At 40.0% G+C, this 27,875-nt stretch overlaps 1 protein-coding gene across 4 annotated transcripts; it reads left to right on the forward strand.

Moving 5' to 3' along the window:
• Positions 1–125: 125 nt before the first annotated feature.
• Positions 126–27,440, forward strand: MSANTD3 (Myb/SANT DNA binding domain containing 3). Of its 4 annotated transcripts, XM_050938259.1 has the most exons (4): positions 257–268; positions 411–486; positions 9,456–9,905; positions 20,037–27,440. In XM_050938259.1, exons 3-4 carry the CDS (start codon positions 9,488–9,490, stop codon positions 20,444–20,446), a joined length of 828 nt encoding a protein of 275 aa, XP_050794216.1. In that variant the 5' UTR covers positions 257–268; positions 411–486; positions 9,456–9,487; the 3' UTR covers positions 20,447–27,440. The 4 variants fall into 4 exon arrangements, with proteins under 4 accessions (XP_050794215.1, XP_050794216.1, XP_050794214.1 ...); XM_050938258.1 differs by lacking the exon at positions 411–486 and having other exon boundaries at positions 126–268; XM_050938257.1 differs by lacking the exon at positions 257–268 and having other exon boundaries at positions 299–486.
• The last annotated feature ends 435 nt before the right edge of the window (positions 27,441–27,875 follow it).

Raw genomic sequence — 27,875 nt, forward strand, 5'->3', positions numbered from 1 at the left:
CCTTTCATTTTATATCACTCGGAAGGGCAGGAAAATCCAGATCGGAGTTTGGTAGGAGCTGAAGGAGTGGTGTCTGACCTGCCGGTAGGGAGTTAAAGAAGGAAAAAGGCCCAGCCCCGACACAGTAACGGAGTAGGGGGAGGGGATTAGATTGGTAATCGTGGTGCTTTGTTAAGAGTACAGAGAAATCATTTGGGCTGTGCTTTGGTATCTAAGGGTGGGGTTATTTTTACATATACAACAGAGCGAGGCCTTCCTGGGACTTGGGGTAATAACATGAACGTTTTAAATTATTTCTGCCATGGTTTATGTTACTGTTATTTGTATATCAGCTGCAGCCTGTCTGTATGCATTGGGTGGTGCATTCTTCTTTGTCAGGCTAGAATCTGTTCTCTGTTTCATTTAACTAGAAGAGGAAAGAAGGAAACAGCAAGGAAATAAGAACAGGCTCTTAATGCTTGAGATGTCCTGATGCATGAAAGCCTGGTAGGATTCATATTTCTGTCTATTTTGAAAGGAGATTCAGGAAAACATTAGAAATAATAACCTGCATCTGTTACCTCTTGCCTTGCACAAACTGCTTTTGATGTCCTCCATAACTAGTAGGTTGGGTTGCTTTAAAATTTTATTTTGCTAGTACTGGAATACAAACAGTTTTATGGATTGTAACTAATTAATTGCCTGTCTTTTTATCTAACAACCCACAGTAACTATTAACACTTTATATTAAAACAAGATTAGAAAAGAATTTTTAAAAAACTATTTTTAATATTAATATTATAGTTTATGTATACCTCTCATTATGATTAATAATGTATATTTAATTACCAAGTATTTAAAGACAACTGTGAATTCACATAGTGGAAAATCTGCTTTTAGAGAAACCAGGCTTGCAGCCGCACTATGATCTTATTACATCTCAAACTAGACAGGGTCAGTCCTAGGTGATACATGGATGGGAGACCATTGAGGAAAACCTAGATGCTGTAGGAAAGTGGGACACTGGGCTGTTGGAAGTTCCATCATTTGAATGAGCTGTAAACCTAATGTCCTGACTGCTTTGGGTCATTACAAATCCCATGCAATTTTGCCCTGCCCCCTAAAAACAAGGGTTTTAGCCATGGTGTCATGACCAACTTCTAATTCTGATCATTATATTATCTGCTCTCATTTTTTCCTTTAACTTAAATTGGATAAATTATTCTTCATTTTTCTGCTCAACTATTACTGTCTGTAATACTGCTGTGTGTTGTTAAATGAATTCAACCTCCCCCCAACCCATGGCTTCAGTTAAATAGCAGATGATATCCATATACAGAATAATGTTTGTGGTTAATGAAAACTAAAGATAGGATTGGATAGGGATTTCCATTCTAATTCTATCTTCTTTTATTGGAACTTTCTCAGAAATGTGTCTTTTGAAGTTGAAATTGTCCATCCTTGGGCTCCACTTGAAAGTAATTTTTTTTTAAAGGTACACATTAAATTGATGTAGATGTTGGAGTTAGAGTATTGTGTGTGTATAAAATAATACACACCTGCTTTGTTTTTTCCCTGTGTGTACCTTTTTAAAATATAATTCTCCCAACCTACTTTTGCTAGTAAATAACTCAAAAACAGCCAAATAAAAAGGTTGAACATTTAGTCCTCATGGAAGTATGCTTTCCAAGATAAGGTGGAATGAAAATACTTTAGTATTTGAAAGTAATAAAGGTTTTAGTGTGCACAGTATATAACTTTTAATCCAATAATTTTTTTAATGCAAAGTATGTATTGTTTATGCCCTATGCCAGCATAGAATGTTGGGCATACTGAAATTATCTACTGCACAGGCTTGTGACTGCAAGAGGAATTTGTATGGGAACAGGTAAGGGTGTGAGAATACTTTGTTTCTCAGGATTTACCATGTAACAGTTTTTCATGTATCTAACTTGTTCCTAGATTGTTCCTGCTTGCTGCTATGGGACATGCACAGAAAATTACTTCCATTTCAACAAAGATTTCTGATTACTAGGTTACTTACTGGGCACATATATAGTCCATGGCCCACATTTCATGGAAATTATTTGTTCCATAAGATGTGGGCTAAGGGAGTTCTTCCTCCTATTCCATGGAATAGCCAAAGGGCTGACAGAAGTTCAGCACATGTAAAGGACAAATGTATTGATGTATCTTGCTGCACCTTCTCATGCTTTGACATGAACTGATGCTTTGACATGTCTCAAGGCCCTTCTTAGTTATCTAATGGCTGGAAATGTGCCTCGACATATTGAAGCAAGCAGATGAAGCATGCAGGAGAAGGTGCTTCAAAGCACATTCTTGATGCATTTAGTCATTAGGTATCTCAAACAACTTTTGGCAGTCTCTTAAGTCTTCTAATGGAGTCAGGCCATGACCCTGCCTGCTCCATGGGAGCATATGCAGACTGTATGTATATGTGAAGATCTGATTATAATAGTAAGTGTATGTGTGTGTGTATATATATATATAGAGAGAGAGAGAGAGAGAAAGAATGAATATTTCGATCATAAGCTCTTTTGGGCAGGGACAGTCTCTTTGTTTTGTATTTACATAGTGCCTAGTTTCTGATCCATGATGAGGGCTCCTAGGTGCTACCACAATGCAAATAATAAATATTAGTAATACACTAAGGTGTAGTATAAAAGGTTTACCTGTAAGTTTCAGATGGCTACATTATTCATGAGTGACTTTGCAAAGTGGCTTTGCAAATTAAATGGCTTTTCTAGACATAAAAATGTAATGATTTTACAGTCCGATATCTCTGACTTTTCCAGAGCTAGAAGCAAGTACAGCATGGTCCACTGGAAAGCAGAAAATCTCCCTCTTTCCCTAGTCCTAGTCACAAGGTATTGGACTTTAGACTTGCCACTGGTATACAAATGAATATTGTCCATCATGGACCTCAATAATATTTTTTGGGGAAGAAATGCCACGCTTTGTTGCAAAGTTTTAGTTTTGGTTTTGGAGGCTGTTTGAAGCTGCTGAGCAGTTTGGTATGTTGGAATGACCTGAGCAACATGGATGAATGGGCAGAGTGCATTAATTTTTACTTAACAGCAATTTTGAAACTTAAACTTTCCTATTAGCATTAGAAATTAGTATCTACTCATTCCTAGTTTGCATCATCACAGATGGCAGTTTCTTCTCTTGTTGTTAAATTGTTTTTTCATTATAGTTAAGAAATTAAAGCTGGTATACTTTTCTTTGTAGTCAGTGCAGGCAATTAGAATACCTGGTTTGCTATGCTTTCAGGGTTTCTTTGCACATATAGTATGTGGAATGCTGGGATTGCACATAGAAAGGAACTCGTCTGTCATCACGTGGGGAGACCAGATTTTTACAAAGAAAAGGGGGACATCTGCCATGATGTGAGGCAGGACGTGTCACAGCAGAGGGTCCTCCCTCCTCTCCAAGCCATCCAGCTCCCTCTCTTTTTCCACTCTTTTTTCTCCTTACAGAATGAAAAATCAAGATGCAATACAGTAAATGGCCAAATAGGAGGAAGCAGTATTTTCTCCATCTGTCATTACTATTTTCTTTCAATACCATCCTCTCAACTGTATTTTATTCCTTGAGGCTGAGTTCCTTGTTTTATTTCCTGTCCACCTTGCTGCAATTCCTACTCCATAGTTTGTTCTTTTTTATCCTCTAGGATACAGTCCTCTTTCTGGGTTTTCTGTTCTTCTGTTTTCAGGATTGTTGGATTTTTTTTGTATTTCCTCTTTGTCCTTTGTTTCCTTCTTTTGACCTTTGCTCATTTCTTCTGTCACTCATTCTGAAAATATTAATTAATCAGTTGTCTACTGAGAAAGGAGATAAGAATAGCTGACTGTAAATGTGTTTGAGGGAAAGTATTTATTTAGGATGGTACAAGGAGGAATAGCTAGGACTTAGTGGGATGAAATGTAGAAAGGAAAAATTTAGGCTGAATACCAGAAAACATATTTTTACAGTGAAATCTGTTCCATTTTGGAATGATTTCCTAAGGGAAATAAGAGAAGCCTCACTGCACTGGACAAAATACTAGAGTGTGTGTTGTAGGGAAGAATACTGCATTGGCAGGGAGGTGAACTAAATGTCTTAATAGGTCTCTTCTGGCTGCACAAAACCTCCTCTGTGCAAACCTCACAGGTCTTTGAGGCTACATGGTTTTAGGGGAAATGACTAAGCTGGGAGGGAACATGACAAGAGAAAAGATACTCTTTGCAGCAAAATCTTCTGTCAAACACACAGGAAAATACTCTGTAACTAATGCCTATGGAATCCCATTTCTTGCTGTCAGTGTGCCTTTTCCTTTGGTGGAAGTGAGGTCCAGGTATGAGCAGTATTGCCATAGGATCATGGACCTCAAAGATCCGTAGAGGGTATATCTATACTGCAATGTAAGACTGAGTCTGTGGGACCCGAATGTGCAGGCACGGGTTTCTAAGCCCACGTTTGATTGTCCACATTGATTAGTGACCTTGGGTTTAGAATTTTCACACCCATGCTCATGCATCCAGACTTCACTATGCAGACCAGAGTCAAATCAGCTTATCCCAGGCTTTCTGTCACCCTCCCCTGGTGTAGCTGCTCTAGCTTTTCGTTCATGGTGCGTTGGGGAAAACTTGACTGTCCATCCCATGGCACTTTACTGGAAGATGTCTCAGTCTGCCAACACCGAGCTATCTTTTGGGTCTGCATGCTCCTGTCAACCAGAGCCAGTAATGTGAATGAGGCACGCTTTCGCTCTTGTTTAGGAAATGATCAGAGCACCCATCAGAGGCTGGTGGATATTTTGGCAGCATTTTCTGACCTACCAAAGGTACCTATCAGTGGAGGAGGATGATACAGACATGAGAGACTCCAACTGGCTGATGCAACTATACCGGGAGTCATGAGCAACTGATGCCCCCTGTGTAGACCGGCGCTTGTGGAGCAGACCCACTGTATAGACTGGTGGGATTACATACATCATCATCCATCCCTTTGATGACCAGCAGCATGTCCAGAACTTCTGCATGAAGAAAGCAATGTTTTTGGAGCTTTGTGAACAGCTAGCCCCACCACAAGAATGAGGAAAGCAATGCTGGTCCAGAAACGGGTTGCTGTAACTGTCTGGAAGCTGGCTACGTCTAACTCCTACAGGTCCATTGCTAACCAGTTTGGTGTTAGCAAGTTGGCTGTGGGGTGTCCAAACTGTGCAGGGGCCATTGATGGGATTCATGTGCCCATAGTTTGCCATCCTCAAGGAGCACATGAGTACATAAACTGCAAAGGGACTCCATTGTTATGCAGGCCCTTGTTGACCAAAGAAGCTGATTCATGGATGCCAACATAGGCTGCACTGGAAAAGTGCATGATGACAGGGTTTTCCCCAATCTGGAGTTACCATCGTGGACAGGCTGAGACACTGTGCCCACCAAATGACATTGTCATAAATGGAGTAACTATATCTGCTACAGAAGACCCCCTTTTGGCTTGGGTTATGAAACTGTACCCTGATCTCAGAGACTGGGCAAAAGAAGGTTTAATCACACTGTCAGTAGGTGCAGAATGGTGGTTGAAAGTGCATTTGGCAGATGGAAATCCTACTGGTGCTGTTCACAGAATTGTTTAGATTCCAGTGTTATCGGTGCTGTCTGCATCATTGTGCTCTTCCCAATCTTTGTGCAGCCAAAGGTGAGCCACTTCATTCAGAATAGACTCTTGACAGTAATGGATTGCTAGACTGATACACTCAGCCAGAAAGTACAACAGAAATTAGGGATGTTTTGTGTGACCACGTTATGGCCTTCCATGGACCAATGGATGCGAGAAAGTAGTATGTTTATCAATATATCTGTACAGCAATATCAACAATAAAGTACTATTGCTGTATGCTAGGGAGGCCAGTGATTGTTATGAATTTTTAATTATGGATGGAATGACTGCTTATACTATCATGGAGGGGCTGGTGGCTCTTATGCATTTTCTTATGGAGGAGATGAACTCAGGTTTATACTTGTGGATTTGAAAAGTCATATTGAGATGTTTTGCTGCATATGACTTCCCAGTTATGTCCCATCATGGTTTTATATTTGTTCTTTGAAGTGCATGTGTTATGTAGTTCATCTGTAGTGGTGGTAATAAACTGTTAATGAATTCAAAGTCTTTATATGTTAACATGAATGTATTAAAAATTACTATTTAAAAATGTATAAGGCCAACTGCCATGAAGTGAACAAAATAAAAAAATGTTTATCTCAAACAGTGAGCTGTCCAAACCTGTGAAACCAATGCCAAAAAAAAAAATTCCTCTACTTCAGAGTGTCCCCAGCCCCATGTTCTTTGCCCTTCTAGTGCTTCTGCATGCACTTGGTGCTGTTGCAGAGGGGTGGGAGGACTGCACAGGTGTGGAGGATTACAGGGGATACATTTGCCAAGTCCAACTAGAATTCAGTTCTGGTTGCATGGGCCACCCAACCACAAAATTATCCAGTGGGTTCCTAATCTGCAGGACATGTAGCATGGATGGGACATCAGCCATGGTGCTGGTGCAAGAAGTGTAGGTGGAGTGGAAGCGTGCACTTTCCCAGTCATTAGCACAAGCAGCCTCTCAAACAGGTCTTTCTGCTGTGCTCTGTCTTTTTCCCTCCAGTGACGTCCCTGCTGAAGGAACTTCACTGAAAGTCTCTCATCAGACATTGCCTTTCAGTTTGTTGTGAATCCTTCTCCCTCTGGTACTGAAACTGCTGGCTGGCCCTGTCCAGGATGTGCTGTTGTGGACACATTTCCTCTTTGATTGCATTGTGACATCCCTGGCTTCTGCTGGACTGTGGCTGTCCTGCAGAGATAGAAGGGCCTGAAAACAGGAATGGAACAGGAAATTATTGTGTCAGTGCTTCAGAAAAGGTTCACTACATCATCACCAAAGTGTCCTTGAAATCTCAAGGCCAAAAAATGTAAAAAAGTGCTTCAGTATATTCCAAGAGCAAGGTTTTCCCAGAGGCTCCATGGATGCACATGAGAATTAAGCAGAATTTAAAGCCTTCACACAGAATGGTGAGGTGAAATTGACAACTGATATATCTTTTTTTAAACATTGCAGACAATTTCAGCCTTGGGGAGGTAGGAGGGTGATGCCCCTTGCCATGGTTTTCTACATGTGGTTTCACAATCCTTTCAAGCATTCAACATGCTGGAGGTTTCTGAATGGCAAAGGGATATTCTGGCTCAAGCTACCAGGAGCAAGCCTTCTTGTATGCTAATGAGGTTTTTGAAGCTTATGGTGACTGACAACACATCTACAAGGGGAATGGGCTGGTGACTTACAGAGGAGGGCCCAGCAAGTATGCCTTTTCCCAAAATGTGACTCCCATCTGCAGGGCCGGCTCCAGGCACCAGCCCAGCAAGCAGGCTCTTGGGGCAGCCAACAGAGAGGGACAGCACATCAAGCAATTCAGCGGCGGGTCCCTCGGTCCCTCTCGGAGTGAAGGACCAGCCGCCGAATTGCCACCGAAGACTGAGGTGGCAGCGGTTGAGCTAATTGCGATAGCAGCTTTTTTTTTTTTTTTTTGTGCTGCTTGGGGTGGCAAAAACCCTGGAGCCGGCCCTGCCCATCTGGAGTGTCTAATATAGGAAAAGTTTGCAACTATCAGCACCTGGGGTTGGATGAGAATACATGAAAACAACAAGATGCGGTGCTAGCTTCCACGTGTATTACTGCCTCCTGTGAGTTGCTGAAAGCTATCTGCATTCATGCCGTTACCCTGGTGCAGCTATAGCTCACGATATAGCCTGCTTGGACTATAGCTGTCTATGGACTACAGGCACCCCACTCCCCAACAATGTAGACTCTTAATACTGCACACATGGATTATATACCTACCACAGGGACTGCCTGGAATCATAATAGAGAATGCATTCCTGTGCTGCCAGGTTCTCCAACATTTCTTGGTACACATGGTTATTTCTGGAACTCTTACTGAAGCTGAACATCTTGCTCTCATCATACCAGAGTTTTGCCAGAATCTGACTGTGATCCTGTGACCAGGTAGCAGCGTGCTCAGCAAAGGACTTCTTGTCAGTCACCGTAGCTAACACATGAGATGGTTCACTCTGTTTCCAGTTCAGAGATCAGAATAAAATGGAAAGGTTAAACGATGAGCACCTGTTAGATGATGAGCACCTGGCTAGTCATGGGATAGAAAGGCCAAGGAACACTGTCCATAGGACGTGGAATATACTGTTGGTGGACTTTCAGGGGAACCAGGCCCAAGCTGCATCCATGCTACAAATGATAGTTTGGACTCTAGCTTGGGCCCACCCCCACCGGCTCTTAGGTCCAGATGGCTTGCTGTCCTGAGTCAGACAGAATTGTGTGTGACTAAAAGGAGGGTTTAGACTTGAAGTTGAACTCAGGCTTACATTGTAGTGTAGACCTACCCAGAGAGGCTGGCCCTCTCCATAAATGCGCTCAAGTCTACTGGTTCAAACTCTGTCTCTTCCCAACCTCATGATATTTTTCCAAGTATCTTTAGTCCTCCAATAGAGCTTTCTGTAGAAAGGCAGAAATATCTGTCCTATAATATTGTAGAATGAAATAAGACTTGAGTGACTTAGAACACTTGGGGGGGGAAACATTGACTAAAAGAAAATTACAATAAACAAATACATTTCAATATATTTGATCATGTTTCAAAAATCTTATGACTACTTTTATAAAACTTATAGCAAGCCCAAAACACTTCATTTTAAAATTGGATATTATCATTTGCGCTATTCTTGTAGAACAATGAATTTCAACATTGGAAAGGTTTGTTGGGAAGAGGATAGAGGCTGGTTATTCTCAGTCAGCAAGAATTGAACGAAAATAATTATCTTAAAATTCTGCAGGGAAAATGTATGTTATATTTTAGGCAAAACTTTATAACCATTAGATAAACAATGAAACCATCTGAGGAAAAGGTTGTGGAATCCTTTTCCCTGGAGCTATTCAAGGCTACATTTAGACATTAAGCCAGTAGTTTGCAGTAACGATTCTAAAATCTCGCTTGCTAAAATGACAGGGGTAGCATAGGTGATCTAGATATCCCTTTTAATTCAAATTATTTCTGTAAATTAAACACTTTTATGGCTACATGTAGTTATTTAATGCTATGATACAGGGTGTGGCATCCTGGCCTGCCAATCATAATTAAGATGGGAAGCTTATCCTGTATCATGTGCTTGTTACATAACAATTTTGTTAGGTGGTGTTGTATAAGAGCTGATATTTATACTATAGATATCTTTACTATCTGTATCTTTTGTCTAGTTATCCCAACATTTTATTCAGCTATCATATAAAAAAGAAGGCCTTGTAGAATTACAGCTTTAGAAATTGTTAACTGAAGGCTTAATTTTGGAATCCTTTGCTGATACATAATTATTTGATGACAGAATGAACAACCAATCCTTATTTGTTTTTACAGGGTTTTTTGGCTTCCAGGAGAAATAGTAGAAAATGCAAAACAACGAAATAATAAAGCCTGCTAAGTACTTCTCAGAAGTGGAAAAGAGTGTGCTGCTTGCATTAGTTGAAAAATACAAATATGTACTTGAGTGTAAAAAAAGCGATGCAAGAACTATTGCGTTGAAACAACGTACTTGGCAAGCGCTTGCCCATGAATATAATTCTCAACCTAGTGTATCACTACGAGATTTCAAGCAGTTAAAGAAATGCTGGGAAAATATCAAGGCACGGACAAAAAAGATAATGGCACATGAAAGACGGGAGAAAGTAAAAAGAAGTATTAGTCCACTTATAAATACTCACATCATAGGGAAAGAGAAGATTGCCAGCATGATGCCTGAGCAAATGTACTTTTTACAGAGTCCACCAGAAGAAGATTCTGAATATCAACCTGATGCTTCTAATCAAGGTATAAATGCTACTATAGTGATCCAAGTAACACTGTTCTAGTTAAGGGTGTGTATGCATTTTCATTATTTATTCTATTATTAAAGGGGTTCAATTTAGCAGTGTAAATCTCTCTATTTAAAATTTTATTGCTGGCTATTAAAAAGTCATTTCACAGCAAAAATACTGAGGGCTTCTGTATATTTCACTAGATACACAGTAGTAAAATCTGATTCTTTTACACGTGTGAAGAAAACTATGTACGTTTTTAAGTTACTGGTCATCGTTTAAACAGCTGACCTTTCCAGATGTGGATAGATCCTCTATTTCCTGATAGCCATCACACAGAAGAGGAAAGTCCCAAAGGGCACTTCTGATCTTTTAAAAAGCATTGCTTTGCTTGTTTGATCTCCAGCAATATTTTTCCTCACAAGCAGCAAGTTTAGATGTTATTCTCTGAGGCAAGAAATTCCCTATGCTCCCCTCTAGCCTCTCTTTTTTTTAAATTAACTCTTAATAAAACATAAAAAAAAAACCACAGAACTTTCCACATCTATTTTTTCCTGGACTGACTGCAGTGGAATAAATCTATTCTAACAAATTTAAAAAAACCTACATGTCTCACACAGGACATAATATAGTAGTATGACAGCATGCAGATAAAATACTGTAAAACCAACTTTCTAAACATAAGAATGGCCATACTGGGTCAGACCAATGATCCATCTAGCCAGTATCCTGTCTACCAACAGTGGCTGGTGCCAGATGCTTCAGAGAAAATGAATAGAAAAGGGCAGTTTATCAAGTGCTCCATCATGTGTCATCCTGTCCCAGCTTCTGGCAGTCAGAGGATTAGGGACACCCAAAGCATGATGTTGCATCCCTGACCATCTTGCATAATAACCACTGATGGACTATCCTTCATGACCATATCTAATTCTTTTGTGAACCACTTATGCTTTTGGTCTTCAGAACTTCCCCTGGCAATGAGTTGCACAGGCTGACTGTGCATTTTGTGAAGAAATACTTCATTATGTTTGCTCTAAACCTGCTGCCTATTAATTTCATTGGGTGACATCTGTTTATTATGTGAAAGGGTAAATAACATTTCCTGATCCAGTTTCTCCACACCATTCATGATTTTATAGACATCTATCATATCCCCCTTGGTCGTCTCTTTTCCAAGCTGAACAGTCTCAGGCTTTTTAATTTCTCATCATATGGAAGCTGTTCCATACCCTTAATCATTTTTGTTGTCCTTCTCTGTACTTTTTCCAGTTCTAATATATATTTTTGAGATGGGGTGACCAGAACTGTACACAGTATTTAAGGTGTGGGTGTACCATGGATTTATATAGTGGAATTACGATATTTTCTGTCTTATTTATCCCTTTCCTAATGGTTTTTAACATGGTTAGCTTTTTTGACTACTGCTGCAGATGTTTTCAGAGAACTATCCATGATGACTCCAAGATCTCTTTCGCGAGGAGTAACAGCTAATTTAGACCTCATCATTTTATATGTATAGTTGAGATTGTTTTCCAAAGTACATTCCTTGCATTTGTCAACACTGAATTTCACCTGCCATTTTGTTGCCCAGAAGTTGCCCAGTTTTGTTACGTCCCTTTATGACATTTCAGTTAGTTTTGGACGTAATTATCTTGAGTAATTTTGTATCATTGGCAAACTTTGCCACCTTACTGTTTACCTTTTTTCCCAGATTATTTGTGAATATGTTGAACAGCACTGTTATCAGTACAGATCCTTGGGGGACTCTGCTGTTTATTTCTCTCCACTGTGAAAACTGGAAAACGGACCATTTATTCTTACCCTTTGTTTCTTGTCTTTTAACCTATTTCTGATCCATGAGCAGACAGTTCCAAAAAGGACTGGTTTTTGCTTAAGAGCTTTTGGTGAGGGACTTTGTCAAAGGCTTTCTGAAAATCCAAATGCACTACATATCAACTGGATCATCCTTGTCTACATTTTGTTGACACATCAAGGAATTCTAATCGATTGGTGAGGCATGATTTCCATTTACAAAAGCCATGTTGACTCTTCGACATATTGTGTTTATCTATGTTATTCTGTTATTTATTATAATTTGTCCCGTACTGAAATTAGGCTTACTGGTTTGTAATTGCCAGGATCACCTCTTGAGCCTTTTTTTTTTTTTTTAAATCACCATTACGTTAGTTATCATCCAGTCATCTGCTACAAAGGCTGATTTAAGCAATAGGTTACATACTACAGTTAGTAGTTTTGCACTTTCATATTTGAGTTCCCTCAGAACTCTTGCGTGAATACCATCTGGTTCTTCATACTATTTAATTTACCAATTTGTTTCAAAACCTCCTCTATCCACACTTCAGTTTAGGTCAGTTCCTCAGATTTTTTTTTAACCTAAAAAGAATGATTCTGGTATGGGAGTCTCCCTCTCATTCTCCTTAGTGAAGATCAATGTAAAGAACACATTTAGCTTCCTCACAACGGCCTTGTCTTCCCTGAATGCTCCTTTTGCACCTCAGTCAAATCAATGGCCTCACTGATTGTTTGGCAGGCTTCCTGCCTCTGTTTAGTTTTTGTGTCTTTTTTGCTAGTTGCTCTTCAAATTCTTTTTTGGCCTGCCTAATTATACTTGCCAGAGTTGGTTACTTTCTATTTTCCTCAGGAGGATCTGACATCCATTTTTAAAAGATGTCTTTTTGTCTCTAACCACCTCTTTTACTTTGGTTAGCCATGGTGACATTGTTTTGGTCCTCCTGTTTTTTGGTTTTGTTTTTGTTTGTTTGGGCATATACATATAGTCTGAGCCAACTTTCCACATTTTTTTCATGGGCTGTCATTGCAATAGAATAAATCTATTCTAACCATATTTAAAATAAAAAACCTCCTACATATCTAACACAGGATATAATATGGCAGCAAGCCAGCATGCAGATCAAATAATGTAGAACTAGCTTTTGCTGAATCAATTTTAATAGCCACCATAGAATCCTCTTCCAAAATATTTGTTCTTCATAGCCTTTGAGGAGTTTTGCCCATAACATATTAATGTAACAATTACAGTATGGGTTTAATGTGCAGCTTAAATATGCTAAACCCAAAATCAGTGCAATGCTCTAGGTTTCTTGATAATTATTGAGCCCTTTTTATTCCAAAAGCAGGTGCCAAGCCTGTAGTAAGTATCTGTATTGCGATAAATATCTAGACCATAACAAACCACTCCTGATGTGGCAAGGGAGGAGGCTAATCTCTTTCCAGTATGTAGCCACCTTATACCTCCCAGCTAATGAGAATGAAATTTATGTAGTATAGTAAATATGAGGCAGAAGCAATAAAAATAACCTATCCTGTTTTTGTATGTCTGCTTTTTTTATTACATATTAAATGTTTTAGTTTTTTGTTAAGGACAATGCTATCGAGTGTATGAGAGTCAAATTCTTCAGCCTCTCCAACAAAGCAATGAGAGGTCTGAGCTCCTCGATGTAACTTAGTGAGAGTACGGCTCTGGTAGCATTTGTGCAGTAATATGTGTGGAGTGAGTCCTCTTAAGGGAAGCACTGAGAGATCATGTAGTGGCATATATCCAGTATGATTTCACTCCAGTTCAGTTACTGCTCTCTTGATCTCCAGATTTCTCACTGTCACACAGAACAGTTGAAAGAGGGGGTCAGATTCTACATGATGTTCCTTTTCTTGTCCTCTTCCATAGTAATACTTTACATTATTTTATTTAGGGTTTAAAGGCCCCACTTCAGCAATGTACTTAAGCATGTGCGTCATTTTAGTCACATGAATAATCCCACTGAAGTTAATGAGGTGGGAACAAAGGTTTTACATGAGTTGCATAAAAAGGGACATGCTTCCCTCTTCCCCTGCATATATGGTTGCATATATGTGTCCCCTTTCCAGCCCGCCCCCCACAGTTACCCGCTTGCTTATTTTGAAGGTAGTTGATGTAGAAGACTTAAGCTGCATTTTGTTGTTTGGACTAAAGCAGATGGATGGCCCTTTAAAGGTCATCCTGAAAAAAGTATTTTTCTCCTTTGTTTGCTAACCTACACCAGGTAGGAGTAATCCAGGACCAGAAAGAAGAGTGGCCCCAACCAAAGATAGCTTTTGCTGGTATTTTGATATTTACCTTTTTTTAGAGATTGCTACAACCCATGGAGCCCAATATTGCTGAAATTGTGGCCAGGTTTGTTTTCTGATTGTTCTTATTAAGATGGTAAATAGTGCCCAAAAATAAAAAGAGAACTTATTTGATCTTATCTCAGAGCCTTGCAGCTTGGGTTCGTATTATTTTGGTTTTTTTTTTTCCTTTTATGAATTAGAGGAGAAGGATCTTCTATCTCACTCATGTACAAAATATCTGTTGGTATTTTTCACAGCAAAATAAATCAAAGCTTTTCTGGCTGGCTAGGTGTGTGGGAAATTATTCAGTAAGTTTTGCACTGCACTGGCATAAGAGAGATCCTGGGTTCTCTAAGAACGATCTTTAAATTTTATAGTGTAAATTTACAACCCCTGCATAGTAGTTCTCAGCTACTGCTTGGTAATAGTGACCATAATATAATTAAAATTAGCACTCCTGTGGTGGGGAAAACGCTACAGCAGCCCAACACTGTAGCATTTAATTTCAGAAAGGAGGTCTACACAAAAGTTGAGGAAGTTAGTTAAACAGAAATTAAAAGGTACAGTGTCAAAAGTGAAATCCCTGCATGCTGCATGGATACTTTTTAAAGACACAATAATAGAGGCTCAATTTAAATTTGTACTCCAAATTAAAAAAACATATTAAGAGAACCAAAAAAGTGCCACCATAGCTAAACAACAAAGGAAAAGAAGCAGTGAGAGGCAAAAGGCATCCTTTAAAAAGTGGACGTTAAATCCTAGTGAGGAAAATAGAAAGGAGCATAAACTCTGGCAAGTGAGATGTAAAAATATAATTAGGAAGGCCAAAAAAGTGAAGAACAGCTACCTAAAGACTCAAAAGTAATGGCAACATTTTTTAAGTACATCAGAAGCAGGAAGCCTGCTAAACAACCACTGGGGCCACTAGATGATCAAGAGCTTAAAGGAGCACTCAGGGACGATAAACCACTGCAGAAAAGCTAAACGGATTCTTTGCATCAGTCTTCACTGCTGAGGATGTGAGGGAGATTCCCAAACCTGAGCCATTCTTTTTAGGTGACAAATCTGAGGAACTGTCCTAGATTGAAGTGTCATGCGAGGAGGTTTTGGAACAAATAGATAAACTAAACAGCAATAAGTCACCAGGACCAGATGGTATTCACCCAGGAGTTCTGAAGGAACTCAAATGTGACATTGCAGAACTACTAACTGTAGTTTGTAACCTATCATTTAAATCACCTTCTGTACCAAATGATTGGAGGATAGCTAATGTGACACCAATTTTTTTAAAGGGCTCCATAGGTGATCCTGGCAATTACAGGCCAGCAAGCCTGACATCAGTACTGGACAAACTAAGAGCATAAGAATGGCCGTACTGGGTCAGACCAAAGGTCCATCTAGCCCAGTATACTGTCTTCCGACAGTGGCCAGTGCCAGGTACCCCAGAGGGAGTGAACCTAACACGTAATGATCAAGTGATCTCTCTCTAGTTGAAACTATAGTAAAGAACAAAATTGGCAGACACATAGATGAACATAACTTGTTGAGGAAGAGTCAACATGTTTTTTGGAAAGGGAAATCATGCCTCACCAATCTACTACATGTGGACAAGGGGAATCCAGTTGATATAGTGTGCCTGGACTTACCGAAAGCCTTTGACAAGCTCCCTCACCAAAGGCTCTTAAGCAAAGTAAACTGTCATGGGATAAAAGGGAAGGTCCTCTCATGAACTTGTAACTGGTTAAAAGATAGGAAACAAAGGGTTGGAATAAATAATCAGTTTTCAGAACGGAGAGAAGTAAATAGTGGTGTTCCCCAGGGGTCTATACTGAGACCAATTCTAGTCAATGTATTCATAAATGATCTGGAAAAAGGAGTCAATAGTGAGTTGGCAAAATTTGCAGATGATACAAAACTACTCAAGATAGTTGTCCCAGGCAGACTGCAAAGAGCTACAAAAGAATCTCACAGAACTGGGTGACTGTGTAACAAAATGGCAGATGAAATTCAGTGTTGATAAATGCAAATTAATGCACATTGGAAAACATAATCCCAACTATACATATAAAATGATGGGGTCTAAATTAGCTGTTACCGCTCAAGAAAGAGATCTTGGAGTCATGGTGAAGAGTTCTCTGAAAACATCCACTCAATGTGCAGCGGCTGTCAAAAAAGTGAACAGAATGTTAGGAATGATTAAGAAAGGGATAGATAATAAGACAAAATATCATGTTGCCTCTGTATAAATCCATGGTACACCCACATCTTGAATACTGTGTGCAGATGTGATTGCTCCATCTCAAAAAAGATATATTGGAATTGGAAAAGGTTGAGAAAAGGGCAACAAAAATGATTAGGGGTATGGAACAGCTGCCATATGAGGAGAGATTAATAAAATTGGGACTTTTCAGCTTGGAAAATGGATTACTGAGGGGGGATATGATTGAGGTCTATAAAATCATGACTGGTGTGGAGAAAGTAAATAAGGAAGTGTTATTTACTCCTTTTCATAATACCAGAACTAGGGGACACCAAATGAAATTAATAGGCAGCAGGTTTAAAAATAACAAAAGGAAGTAATTTTTCACACAGCCCACAGTCAGTCTGTGGAACTCTTTGTGAGAGGATGTTGTGGAAGGCCAAGATTATAACAAGGTTCAAAAAATAACTAGATAAGTTCATGGAGGATAGGTCCATCAATGGCTGTTAGCCAGGATGGGCAGGAATGGTGTCCGTAGCCTCTGTTTGCCAGAAGCTGGGAATGGGCGACAGGGGATGGATCACTTGATGATTACCTGTTCGTTCCCTCTGAGGCACCTGGCATTGGCCACTGTCAGAAGACAGCATACTGGGCTAGATGGACCTTTGGTCTGACACAGTATGGCCATTGTTATGTTCTTAAGTAAACTCTTTCAATATAAAAATTTAATGCAACGTGAACCAAAGGTTACTATGTTGACCCTGTCACTACCTCTGAGGGATCATTCACTACTATCTCTTGTAACTAGCTCACCTTAAAAATGTCATCTCCTTCTCTATCCTGTGGCGCCATGAAGACTTGATGTAATAGTGTAGCATGCTAGTGCACTTTAAACTTTGAGACTGCCAATCCTTTTTGTCTCTGAGATTTGAAAATATTGACTCCTTATTTATCCCTCTTCTCCACTCAGGTAAATATCTCAGCTGTGGTATTCAATCTCTTACAGAAGGAGTGTGGGATAAAAACTAGAAGGTGTTTCATCCTGTAAGATAGAGGTGCTACTCACCCTGAACAATTTCTTACGTCTTGAACTAGTAAATGAGCCAGACTACCATCTTAATGGTTATCATTCATCCACAGCAGCTAAACTGTTTCCCATTCTGTAGCTCCTTTTCTGTTGCACCATTTGTCACAAAGTGCCATTTTATTGAATGCAAATGGAAATAATATTGATCTCCAGGCACCAAAACTCCTGTTCTATCAGAATAGGATAAACAAACTCTAGCAGTGTCTCATTTTAGCTTATCAAAAGGACAACAGATTGCACACATTGATTTGGCTTACTGAGACTTCTTGAAATTCAGACCGTTTTCTGAGCATCAGTGGTTAATTTTTTTTTAAGAGACTTGGGCATGATCCAAATATTTAAAAAAATTGCATACTGAGATATTTCCTATTCCAGGGCCATGAGAAGACAAATAGCCCCAGCATTTCTCACCATCCATGCATGCAGTTCCACTGCCAAGATAAAATCTATTACCTGTGCTTCTAGAGGGGAAATGAATAAAATATATTCTACTGAAAGTGCACAGAGGGCTTGAAACCACTTACATAATGTACAAAAATAATCCTTTTTCATTACTACTTAGATTTAACTCCACATAACCTGTCAGTTGCTTTCCAGATGAAAATCACTGATTTCCAGCATTCCTACAAGATTATTAATATTTATTATTTTATTTTGTAGTGTACACAAGTGTGGTATATACTTCACAGGAAACGTAAGACTAGTCCGTGCTCCAAAAAGTTTCCGTTTTAGATTATAGTCTTAAGAGACAAGTGAAGTTACAACCTGGAAGAAAAGGAGCAAGGAAGGGCATAGGCTGAAGACATGATTAAACATTGTTCAGGTTAAACATACGTATGTCCTGATAGGTCAAGAAAGGTGATAAAACACGTTTTTGGTAAATGACGTACTGAAAGGGGTTTTAGGAAGGATTTGAGTGAGATGAAAGGCTGGCAGATATATTTTGAAAGAAGCAGCACGGAAGAATACTTGAGACAGTTGTGAGAGAAGATGAGAGGTATCAAACTGGCCCTTATTCATTGAGAGTACAGGTGGAGTGACCCTGCAGGAGGGCATCTGCTATACCCCTTGCATAATAAGGAATTAGTTCCTTCACTGGCTCTGATTAGGATGGCACAGAAGGGAGCTTTGAATAAATTAATAATAATAGGAGATATACCAATCTCCTAGAACTGGAAGGGACCTTGAAAAATCATTGAGTCCAGCCCCCTGCCTTCACTAGCAGGACCAAGTACTGATTTTTGCCCCAGATCCCTAAGTGGCCCCCTCAAGGATTGAGCTCACAACCCTGAGTTTAGCAGGCCAATGCTCAAACCACTGAGCTATCCCTCCCCCCGCTGCTGCCGCTGCCGCCGCCGCCGCTGCTGCTGCTCTATTTTTATGTAATAATGCATAGCTCCAATTTATGAAAGCATTGAGATGCATTTGAAAACCATAAGAGCCACTGGTAGAGATGGTCTTATTCAAAGAAATAAAGAATTAATCTCTCATTGGTTAGTAACCACTAGACTATTGGTTGCTTGTCACTGGAAATGAAAAAATTAACCAAATTAAATAAATGACTAAAAAAGTGTTATAAAAAGTATATCAAGTACCTACACTGTAAAATTAGAGAAAGGGGAGATACTTAGTGATTATTACTTTATTGTATTACTGTAGCATTTGCTTATCATTTATTCACTACTAAGAGAGAATGCACTCACCTGCTAAAGAAATATTACTATTTAAAAAAAAACCCAAATGAAATAAGTATAATGGATTTGCATTGGTTTGTTGTTGTCTAAATACAGTTCTTTGCACAAAGAAGGTGAGACAATGTATCTTGGGTTGTGTAAGAAGGATCATCCTGTAACTTGGTATCCCCCCTCCCCCAAAAGAAAAAGTTGACTGCATTGTTACCTATTATTTCTCTAAACAAAGTGATCTGTTTGTTTTTGTAATTGTTAATATTCTATTTATGGTACACACGTGATGATCTGTAATAGTACTCCTATTTCCTAACACCTTTAGTCTCAGCAGTATTTTGTTGAACAAATAGTCCTATTCATTTCAATTGCACTGATAAGGCATACCTCAAAGTAAGGTTGATATAATTTGGTCCTACATAAATAGATGTAAAAATGCATACTTCTGGGGTGTACGGGAGTGGTGCTTAAGGGGTAAATAGTATACTAAATCTCTCGTTTAGTGTAGGAGCCAGTGCTTCCTTACCTCAGATACAATTCTAGGAGAGCGATTGAAGATCTTATCACATGCTCTGTCAAAATATAAAGAGAATGCTAAATATTTAGACTGTGTCACTTGGTGGCTCCTACATTACATTCAGGGGCGGCTCCAGGCCCCAGCGCACCAAGCGCGTGCTTGGGGCGGCATGCCGCAGGGGGCGCTCTGCCGGCCGCCGGGGGGGCAGCAGGCAGGCCGTCTTTGGCGGCATGCCTGCGGAGGGTCCTCTGGTCCCGCGGCTCCACGGAAGCCGCGGGACCAGAGGACCCTCCGCAGGCACACCTGCGGGAGGCCCACTGGAGCCACGGCACCGGCCACTGGCAGAGTGCCCCCCACAGCGTGATGCCATGCTTGGGGCGGCGAAATGTCTAGAGCCGCCCCTGATTACATTACAGAAGCACAAGGTGTGCATGTGATGTGTCAACCGATGACTGTTATTCCTTACACAATCACGCTGTTTGAAAAAAAGAGGGTATCTTACAGGTTTGTTTGCTGTTTTTTTGCAGAGTCATTTTCTGTCTCAAACAGAGAACTGTGTGATGAAGAGAAAGAGATAGTACATTTCCCAATATGTGAAGGCACCTCCCAACCTGAGCCCTCATGTTCAGCTGTCAGAATAACAGCGAATAAAAACTATCGAAGTAAAGCCACTCAAGAGGGAGCTTTGAAAAAGATGCATGAGGAAGAGCATCACCAGCAAATGTCAATTTTACAACTGCAGCTGATACAAATGAATGAAGTGCATGTGGCAAAAATACAACAGATAGAAAGGGAGTGTGAGATGGCTGAAGAGGAACACAGGATAAAAATGGAAGTGCTAAATAAAAAGAAAATGTATTGGGAGAGAAAACTACAAACCATCACAAAAGAATGGCCTGTATCATCCTTTAACAGACCCTTTCCTAATTCACCCTAGAATTTATGGTGGGGTGAGAAAATCTGGTTGAGCACATTGTTACTAAGGTGTATTGGCAAGAGGGTCTATTAAAATTAATGTAGTGTGAGAGAATGGATGTTCAGTCAATAGTGAACATGTTTGGACTCCTTAATACCATCTAGGAATACAGATTGGATGAGTCTAATAGGGGAAAGTTCTATAGTTCATTTGTGGGTGAGCGCTGAAAGTAAATTGTCTGTTCTTTGAGTTTCAGATATGCACAGTAGTACTTGTGAATTGTGAGCATAACATTTGTTCCTCTCTCAAATTCCAACCACTGTTTTTAAATCTAGGAAGTTCCTATAGAGTAGACACACCTGAAATTTGAGTATGTTTTAAACTTCAGCTTTACAACTTTACACTTTAAACTATAATGCTTGTTTTCTAGCCCTTTCTTCCATTTCCTGGTTGAAGGAGTTGGAGTCATTCTTTGTTCTCACACTGAACACCGCAGATATTTGACGGGCAGTAACCCAATTGCTATACAGGGACATAGAGGAAATCCCCTCCCCCTTTCTTTTTTTATTATTATTTTATTTATTATTCCTTCTCTGCAGCAGGTAAGTGAAAATGACGGAGCCGGTGAGGAGACAAGAGGACCATTCTAGTAGGTAATTTGCAGGGAAAGGAAATCAAAACCTCCAACCAGCTGGCTGATTGAGATGATGATTGGGCACTGGCCTGCTAGTTGCTAGGGCCATAACTGTTGGAAAGAGGGAAAGAAGAGGATATTTTCCCAGAAGCAGCTACTTTTGGCTGTCTTCTCTCAGTCCTATCCTATCACCCAGATATATATGCAGGAACTAGAAATATGTGAGGGAAGCATGCTACTGAAGTTGCTAGAGAAAGAAGCCAGCCCCTAACTGCACTGTACACCTGACTTCATTCTGTGAATTATAGCTTTGCTGCTGCTTCATGTAGTTCTTAAGAAGCAGCTGGCTGGCTATCTTGCCAACAAGCAATTCTTCCCAGCAGCCAGCTAATGGATTTAGATCTTGCCCCTTATTAGAAGTGAGGTCTGTTGTGGATCCTGCTCTTTTCTCACCAACTCAACATACTTATAGAGGTAAAGGCAGATTTTCACTTGGTGCAGTGCCCTATACCTGTGAATTCTGTCTGCTTGGCTGTGTCCCACACGTCGGCCCAGAGCCACCCTGCCTCTGATATCAACCAGGGATTCCTGTTATCTTTATTTACTTATATGTATCAGAATAGCACCGAGAGGCCTCAACAGAAACTGGTGCCCTCCTGTGCTAGGTGCTACAAAGACACATAATAAAAGATTGCCCCTCCCGAAGATCTTAGTCTAAAGAAGACAAGGGCTGGGAAATGGGCAATATGAAACCAAGGGTAAAGTATTAAAGTTCACATTTAGAGGTTTACTCTAAAGGATCTTCCTGTATCTGAAAAGGTGTTTTGGAGGGAGAGGCATTTTAAATAAGTGACAAAGAATGAGCAGAAACCCCTTATTTTGTATTCAGTTATAAAATTGAGAGTTCCGTTATTTTAAATGTATTTTTTCCCCACAGATAATGGTTAATAAGGAGAAAACCATACATTAGCAATATTTTTCAAATGAAAAAAAAATTTTAAAGGTGTCATCCTCCCTCTGTTGTGTTCCACCTCCCACCTCTTCTCTGGATTTCCTTCCTCCTCCGAGGTTTCATATTTATTTTTCTCTTGGTCATTTTTCCCTGCCGCTGATGCATATGTGTAGGCTTTGTTCCTGTCAGTCATAATATGCTGCCTGCACCACAGTGGTGAAAGTGAAGAGAATGATGCTGTTTCAGTGCTGCTTCTCCTGAATGATTGACAAAATCAGTTCTGGCAGAGATGGAGCAGGCACTAACATGAGGCTGGTATGAAACTAAAGGGCAATTCTGTTGGGTAGCAAAATCCCATTCTCAGTGTGGATGGACTCCCTCTTCTGGCAAATTGACTGTAGGAAGGAGAAGACAGTGGAGCCGGAGAGTACTAATTCTGTTGGCCCGAAAGGAACACAACGTTGGAGTGTGGGACAATAATCTATGACTCAGGGTAGGGGAAATTAAAGAGGAGAATTGGGGTTGGGGAGGGCAATTCTTTGGTCTGAGTCTTGATCTGTGGTTTAGGGGGTGAGAATGCTTTGAGTGGAGATGGTGATGGCCCATGCACCTATGAAAAAGGTGGGATGGAGGAGACTATATATTAGTGTCACACTGACACTGACAAGGCCCTTCCCGTACTGCTACTGGCTGAAAACCACTCAGAACTACGCAGTGTAAAAAAATAGGTAAGGTATCAGAAGGTGAGGAAAAGAGACATCTTGAAAGTTGGGGAGGGAGCAAGACTGATGAGAGAATGTAGATTTGAATGGGATGGGCCTAGAAGACAATACAGCATGCTCCACGGAGATTGTGATATCGCCTCATTTTTTACTCTTTATGGTGATAGCACTGCTTATGAAATACATTGTTTTTATGTTTATATTCCAAAGAAATTCATTTAAATTATGCATATTTTCAGATTACCAAGTGGGTGATGTCTCAGATTGGCAATACACTCTTAGAGCCTTATTCACACAGCGGAGTGCTTGAAACCAAAATGTACAGCATTTGGAATGGGCAAGAGGGCCTTTGAATTCAGTCACTGTTGTAAAAAAGTATAGCAGAAGGATTGGAAAGAACCAAGATAAAAGAGTTTAAGGAAAGGGTAGCTAGTGTGAGTATTATGCCTAGGGACATGGTATTGAGAACCACAAGATGTCTGGAGACATTGGAACAATATTTATATAAGGAAGTCTTACTGATCCAGCTAGACTTACAGAATGATTATTCCCTGTATTGTCCTAATATATATCCCCTTGAATAACACTTAAAATTGTTCCTCTCTCTTCTTTCTGGCTTATATTCTCCATTAGCTGTTTGGCCAAGATTCTTAGTTTTTTTCTAAATCTTTTCTCATAAGAAAATCCCAGCAGCCCTAAACTATTCATTTGTCTTCTTTGAATTTCCTCCAAGTTGTTTACATCTTTTTAGTATTAAGGTACCCAGAACTGAATATGATGGGCCAAAATTATCTCTGGTTTAACTCCATGGATGATAAATTATACCAGCGAGGCATTTGGCCCAGAGTTCCAGTTGTGGTCTATTTGTTCATACAGAGAGAAAGTGTCATCTCCCTGGCCATGCCATGATGCATCTGCTTATATTGTCCAATATCACATTGACTTTTTTTACCGCTATATCAAATTGGAGCTCATCTAATTTGCTATCCACTGTCATAAGTAAGTCTTTTTCTGCATTACTTGTTTCAAAATTTCTGTCTCTCAAGATCTGTTTCATTTATTATTCCCCAGCAATACAAGCTGGCATATTTCCAGGTAGAATCTCATTTTGCTGTTTTCTGCCTTTGGCTTTGATCATACTCAACCCAAGATCTGTGCACAGAGTGGACCCTCCTTGCATAGCTCCACTTATTGCATGGCACAGTTACATACACGTTCTGCTAGACCCTATGAGGGGCCCTTCGGGGACTTGGTGAAGGCAGTGGGGAAGACTGGGTAAGCTAGGAGAAAGAAGCAGGTAGAGGGAAATGTTGTTTCCTATCCAGCTCTACAGAGCTCAGACAGGAAAGACTATGGCCCCAGGCTGTAATCTTTTCAGCTGAGTCCTCCCTCAGGACCAGAGCTGGTTCAGCAGCAGTGTCTACATAGGTGGCCCTGGCCTTTCATTGATCCTTGGGGATGTTTGGGGTGGTCTCAGTGGCCTTTTCCAACACTCTCTGCCCATAGGATGATCATAGAATATCAGGATTGGAAGGGACCTCAGGAGGTCATCTAGCTCAACCCCCTGCTCAAAGCAGGACCAATCCCCAACTAAATCATCCCAGTCAGGGCTTTGTCAAGCCTGACCTTAAAAACCTCTAAGGAAAGAGATTCCACCACCTCCCTAGATAACCCATTCCAGTGCTTCACCACCCTTCTAGTGAAAAAGTTTTTCCTAATATCCACCCTAAACCTCCTCCACTGCAACTTGAGACCATTACTCCTTGTTCTGTCATCTAGTAGCACTGAGAGCAGTCTAGATCCATCCTCTTTGGAACCCCCTTTCAGGTAGTTGAAAGCAGCTATCAAATACCACCTCATTCTTCTCTTCTGCAGACTAAACAATCCCAGTTCCCTCAGCCTCTCATAAGTCATGTGTTCCAGCCCCCTAATCATTTTTGTTGCCCTCCGCTGGACTCTTTCCAATTCTTCCACATCCTTCTTGTAGTGTGGGAGGAATCTCCATGAAAGGATTCACATGGAAAGTTCCTTGTCTAGAGCCCTACCCATAGGCCTTATCATGCACAGAGAATAATCTCTTTTTTCCCCCCAAATATCTCTAGGACCTGTTGTATTGTTTCTCTCACCTTCCTGGTGCTTACAGTCAATTTTTCCTCACCTGCTGTACTGGCACAACCTTTGATTGATGACTACTTCAACTTTCTGTTTAAAGAATGCTGATTTCAGCCATATTAGATACACTTTTAGAGTTAACCTTTCTTCTTGTTTAAATGGGCCGATTGTATGTCTAGTATTTCTTTTTCCCAGGTATTCTTTAGAGTTCTTACTTGCTGAACCAGTTTGGCCAGACTTAACTAATTCATCTTTATTTTTTCCTTCAACCCCCAACTGTCTCTCCTGGGCCACATCCTCGGCCCAAACTTCAGCAACTGTGTGCTGCCCTAAAGAGGGAGCCAGGCATTTCCCTGCTGTAAGGGAATCCCCTGGGTGACATAAAGCTGGCATAGCCAGCTCTGTCAGCACCTGCTCTTCCTTCCCACTGTGTACGGGGTGTGTTGGAGCAAGGCTAAAGTACACAGTACTCTGACCAATCACTGGTCAGTGGAGTGGTCCCTATAGGAGACTGCTGCAGCTGACATAATTTAGATCAGCACTTAGGCTGTTCTAAATTATGGTAGGGTCAAAGCAGTCCCTGGCAGCCCTAGGACTAGGGGAACTGAAAGGAAGATTCAGAGCCAAATTTCATTTCCATTCCTCCTTACTTGTTTTTGTTTTTTAGTCTCAAATTTGAATGGTTCCTCATAAAGACATATTTTTTTCAATAATTCTTCTGATGCATGTTTTATTTTTGTGCCAAACTCGTAAAGTCCATCAGTTCAGTCTTATGGTTTCATACATGTGAGTAGTTTATTCAAAGATGTTTTGTATGTGTCAGGCACAGATAGCAGTTTCACCTTGTGTTTTTCATGCTCTATGTCCTTACTCAATGGAGTTCCTGCTGTCTGTCTCATTGTCAATCTATTTCACTGTACATGCCTTTCTGTAAATACTTCAGACACCATCCACCTTTTCTTCTTTTTCTGTCTCCTGTCAGACATTGAAAGGTAATCACAATATCTTTGTAATGTGAGTATTAATGAATTACTAAAATTAATATATTTAGATTAGTAAAACAAACATAATAAATATGACAGAATAATATGACAGAAATGTTAACACGATTTAAGAATGTTTATACAAGGCAGATGGTCAATAATTTTGAAGAATGAAAAGAACTTGTTGCCAACTGTAAAAATAAAAGAACTACCAATTTTGTGCCAGTAGAAACATACACAGTGCTCTTTGCTCTTCCAAACTCATAGAATTATTGTGGTGCTTTTGAATTCTGGGGGATTTTGTTTTTTTATATATTTTTTAAACATGGAATTGCATAGAACAAGTCAGTTCACTTAGATGTAAAGTAAGTACACAGGGGAATGTAGATAGACTTTAAGGCATAATAAAAGAGCACATTAACACATTGGATATGCCTACAAAATTTCAGATACTTAGACACATTTGTTGATGTCTCCCTCCCTACAACATTCTCACAGTCTCCTGCTTCCTCCCGTCAGTACTTTGAGTCTTCTCCCTCTGGTTGTACTGTGTTTGATATTCTCCATGGATTACCAAAGTTCTTTCCTCTAGTGCCAGCAGTTTATCTTTCAAGGGAGTTTGTGAATGGGCCAGATCCACTGCACAATATGTCCTCTCAGTATGGTCTTTCCTAAAAAACATTCCCAAAGTTTGCCTTTGTTTCTATTTTGTCAGACACTAACTATACCAAACAAAGCCTTGGGTCAGGAATGCAAAGAGTTCACCACAGACAATTTTTCTAGCTTCTCAAACTGACTTAATTTTGTGTTTTCTCCTTGCAGGACTTCCTGTATCTCCCTCTAGCTCTCCTATTTCAGAGAGCCACTGAGTGTTGATTTCTGAGTTGATTATAAAGATACCCGCCTAATCTGGCTATCAGTATGAGTCAGCTGAATTGCTCTGCACTTACACACATGGTCCTAAGACATTCTCAGATGTCGAACACTCCCCTTTCTCCACCCTCCTCTAAACAGCTTCTGTTTGAGAAGATGGACTACATATTCCTCACACCCAGCCTCTGGTCAACTTTTTTTTGGGGATCTAGGGACCTACGCTTTGTGGCAGTAACAATAATAGGCTGCAAAAAGTGCTAGACTTTTCTACTTGTCCCCAAATTATACTGAATGGAAATTGTATATGTTTGATGGCTGTGTGCCCCAGAATGCATGCTGTGTGCAAAAGATATTTGAGAGTTATTTCTCTGATAGTTGGAGTCAAGCAGGCAGGCTGCCAAATGTGCTGGGCACAACAATCAAGGAAAAAGAATGAGGAGGAGGGCCATTGGACAGTTATGAGAGATAATCAGCTGTGTTGATGGGAGAATGCAGATGGGGTCACAGTGGATGATCAAACTGATAAGAACTAAACAGTATCTTTGTCCAGTCTTCTGATTGATCTTGAAGAAACTTCCCAATATTTAGAATAGCTAGAAATCTTCTTTTCCCCTTCCTTCCCCTGCTAAGAGCAGGCTAGATGGAAACTAGAGAATTCTTTCCCTTAAAAAATAGTAAGCTAGATTTTAGATAGTGCTTATTATTTAATTATTATTTAATTTCTTTGTTTGTTTTTATATACCTTTGTTTTCTTTGTTGTGCTTTATAAGCACACTATGAATAACTGAATTTCCCCTGTGATGGAAGTTATCATCGGTGCTTCCCTTATGGAGGATAATGTTGACCTAACTAAAATATGCTGTGAGTCAGCCTCTGCTCAAGAAACTAGAATGTCCAATCCAGTTATTGCCCAGTTTCAGTTTTCCACACCAGACATATTTGAGAAGTTTGTTTTGTTTTTTAGATCTTCTAGCCTTACTTGGAAAGGAGACTAAGGTTTATTATTATTATTATTTTGACTGATGTTTTTGAGACAACGTTCCCTACTGCTCTTACTCTGCTATTTGTTTTTGAGACTCTTGACCATGAGGTGATGCTGATCTGACTCCATGCACTATGGAGGCCCATCATCCTACAGGGGTCAGTTTTATTGTCATTAAATATGTACATGAGT

Source organism: Gopherus flavomarginatus, chromosome 2 (assembly GCF_025201925.1).
Source record: "Gopherus flavomarginatus isolate rGopFla2 chromosome 2, rGopFla2.mat.asm, whole genome shotgun sequence".
Taxonomy (NCBI): Eukaryota; Metazoa; Chordata; order Testudines; family Testudinidae; genus Gopherus; species Gopherus flavomarginatus.